Genomic DNA, 3,488 nt, shown 5'->3' with positions numbered 1-3,488 from the left:
ACTAAATGATGAACTTCTTGTGAAACTGGTATTGTTGTGCTTGCAGACGACGAAGAAGAAGAAGAGGGAGGGTTTTTTTTTTGTCGATGAAAACAGAAGAAGAATAGGGTTGACGTTTGGTATTCACCATCAGATTTTGCTAAATAAAATTAAATTATAAAATAGGAATGAGTTAGAGTTGAGTTAGAGTTAGGTTAGAGTTAGAGTTTAACAAAGTTAACAAGGGTTAGAGGCTGTTAAGATGAGTAGGCAAGAATTGCCACATGTCAAAAACTAATAGGGTTACGAAAATGAGATAGGAATTTGGTGACAGAGGATTTGAAGCCGAATTATATACCACCCATCACAAGAATTTATGTCAGAAAACATTGCTGAATTCATTCACACAAATAGAAACAGCCCAGAACCAGAACCATCTCCCAAACACTTACCGCTACTGAATCACGAGTACCTGTTGGGTGTTGATCCCCAGCTTAACCCACAAAGAGTTATAATTCGTTATTAAAACAAATAGCGGCATGAGAATAAATTTGAAAGAAGAAATACGGGGAGAGCAAACCTTACAGCTCTGAACAAAATATATCACATAAAAAATCTACAATGTAAATGATGGAAAAGTATCTTGAGGGTTAGAGCTATGCCCTAAATTTCTTTTGACCACTTAAAGTCTAAACCTGGAATCAAGTCAGCTTCATAGGAGAGCTCCTGAATTACATGGCTCGAATACTATGTACTGTTTATCATCACGATCATTAATATCACCGAAAAGGAACAAGTTCAAGCTCACATTCACCATGTGATGATTGATGATCCAGTGCACCAATTTTTCTATTTTTGTTATTCGGGGTCACAAAACCGCTACTGCTCATTATCAATCCTATTTGCTGAAGCTTGTAGCCTTGCATCCAAGGAAGCCAACAGTCTAATCAATTCTTCCTCAGAATAGTAATCTAGTCGATCATCCCATGTCGGGTACAACTTCTCCCTCTCCTTGTCAGAATCAACAACATTCTTATAACCACCATGGGACTTTCCAGCCTTTGTACCCCTCTCCTTGTCAGGATCAACAACATTCTGACAACCACCATGGGACTTTCCAGCCTTAGTTTCTTCCAAACCCTTTGGCTCTGATGAAGGAATACTAGCATCTCTGATTGCTGGGTTTGCCTTGTACGTAGTGATAATGCGGTTTACTTCTTCAGGATCTTGAGGCCAAGTCTCTACTACAGTGCTTTGACATTGGTCGAGGATCAAACATACATCTACGCCACAGAGTATTGAAAGCTCCTCGGCTTTCTTGATTAGATTCTTCTTTCGATCCTTAATCTTCTTACGATCACTCTTACTGGACGACAGCTGCTGTATTTTTCTTTGACGATCCATACTTCTAAAAACCGTATCTGTTCAACAAAACATTTAATATGTTGCAGAAAAATGGAAATTATGGTACGATAGGACACGAAGGAATCACAGAAAGATAGGACACAAATTAAAGAGTTGTGCTACGATAAGAATTGGTTCTCTACTGAAACCCTAATCAACTACAATTGAAAACCAAAATAGAGCCACAACCAGTTTAGAACTTTAATAAATTCAACCCATCATACAAGAATAACATCATCAATAATTCAATATGACAGTATATTCAGTTACCCACACTAAAAGAGAACAAGAATCAAAAAATTGATACATTATCTTCACGATATTGCTACCTCTATCTATGATTCAAAAAGTACACAAGCTAATATGATTTTCCAGTGGCTTCGATTAACTAACTTATAGAATACAGATTTGATCACGATTTTGGAATGTTATTACTAAGATGATTTTTGTTTTAACTAGTTGAGTGGCCCACGCTTTGCTGCGGATCTTTCTTTTTGTTATTGATATAAAAATCTTAAAAGACAATAAATTTTAAGAATTTAAGCATGTATACAGCACATTTTTTTTTACAGAGTAAAAGGGTGGAACAAAGGAGGATGCAGTGAAGTACATGTTCTAATGTTTGCTCAAGGATGCTGGGCGACAATTATAATGTCTTATACAGCAAAGTTAATCCTCTGCATCTGCCCTTTTTTTTTCTCCGCACACATGTTCCACAATTTGAAGATTTGAATGAGATACAGCACTGCATACAAAAACAAAATAGGGATGAGAAAAAAGTAAGGACTCAAAGAGCGGGTAAAGAAAATTAAAACGAAACATGGAAGAACCACATGAGGTGAAATGTATCTTTAGTGCCACATTAGTTGTAAAAGAGGTCAAGTTATATGTCACAAGGCAACAGGTCATAAGAAAGAATGCAAAGAAACAAAAAGGTCACAAAATTTAGAAAAATGAGCAGATAAAAGTAAAAGCAAAGGAAGAGCTAGATTCATTCAACTATGCTTGTATAACGTGTATGATTACACAAAGAAAAATATGAACTTGCAAATAAGAACAGAAATCTTCGAACAAATTCTTATCAGCTTGAGTAAAATGTTGCTGATTTTGCAATTTTATGCTTTTATCTTTTTAACTTGAAACAAAAATAGAAACAGATCATTGCACACCTAAATTAGAATGCAAGCTTTAACACAATATCAACTAATCCCATAATTCCGACCTAATAGAAGTATGGCAAGATGTGGCGACATTACCAAAACATTGGCCTAAAGCTACTGTAAACAACCATTTCTGTCATCAAATAATCCATCCAACACATAGAATACATAGACAAACTTTATTAGTACTTGCTATTTGCCTTTATCTAAAAAACAATACTATGTCAACGATCAAAACTACTTAATTACAAAGACCACTGATTTAACCACTACTTCTAAGTCCAACAGATTTATCTGGGTTCTTGAATTTTGAAGAACCACCGCAATCAAACTAACGAAATATCAAAATTCAACCAATTGGGTAGCTCAAGATTCAATCTTTAAGAGCCCCAAAATCAATGACCTAGAAATCGAACAAAGATTTCTCTACCTACGAAGATAATATCGCCCAAAGATTCAATATAAAGAACAGGGAACAACTACATATGCACAAACTCTATCCCAATCGAACAATTACATATGTGAAGAAAAACTCGAGCTTGAAGATTGAAGGTTTACCTGTTAAACTCAAGCAAGCTTCTCGAGAGAGAGAGAGAGAGAGAGAGTGGCGGTTTCTAACTTTCTATGTAAAAAGAAGAGATCGGTGCCTATTTATATGTAACGGCATGAGTTGAAATTTGTTTAATTCAGTCAGGGGCAAAAACGTCAAATAGGTGTTCATTACTTTAATATAGGTATAATTTTGTATAAAAAAAGGACCAATTACATAAAAGTCCATTTTGAGACATTTTATCTTATATAAGTCCACCCAAACATTTTTACCCACATAAGTCCACCCAAGCCTAAATAAAGGTATTAAAGTTCAACTAAATTACAGACTTCCATCCAACCAAAAAATTAGAATTTCTCTCTTATATTTACAAAAATGCCACTAATTAAAAAAGT

General features: G+C 35.1%; 1 protein-coding gene across 1 annotated transcript; it reads right to left on the bottom strand.

The window, feature by feature from the left end:
- Positions 1–674: 674 nt before the first annotated feature.
- On the bottom strand, positions 675–3,148 carry LOC101311463. The gene is made up of 3 exons (XM_004296418.1): positions 3,102–3,148; positions 1,994–2,128; positions 675–1,400 (listed from the first exon to the last, which is right to left on the bottom strand). The coding sequence occupies exon 3, from the start codon at positions 1,381–1,383 to the stop codon at positions 859–861; it is 525 nt and encodes a 174-aa protein (XP_004296466.1). The 5' UTR covers positions 1,384–1,400; positions 1,994–2,128; positions 3,102–3,148; the 3' UTR covers positions 675–858.
- Between the last annotated feature and the right edge of the window lie 340 nt (positions 3,149–3,488).

The sequence above is a fragment of the Fragaria vesca genome, linkage group LG4 (genome assembly GCF_000184155.1).
Source record: "Fragaria vesca subsp. vesca linkage group LG4, FraVesHawaii_1.0, whole genome shotgun sequence".
Taxonomy (NCBI): domain Eukaryota; kingdom Viridiplantae; phylum Streptophyta; class Magnoliopsida; order Rosales; family Rosaceae; genus Fragaria; species Fragaria vesca.
Note: the sequence above shows the minus strand (reverse complement) of the source record. Positions and strands in the feature narration are given on the sequence as shown.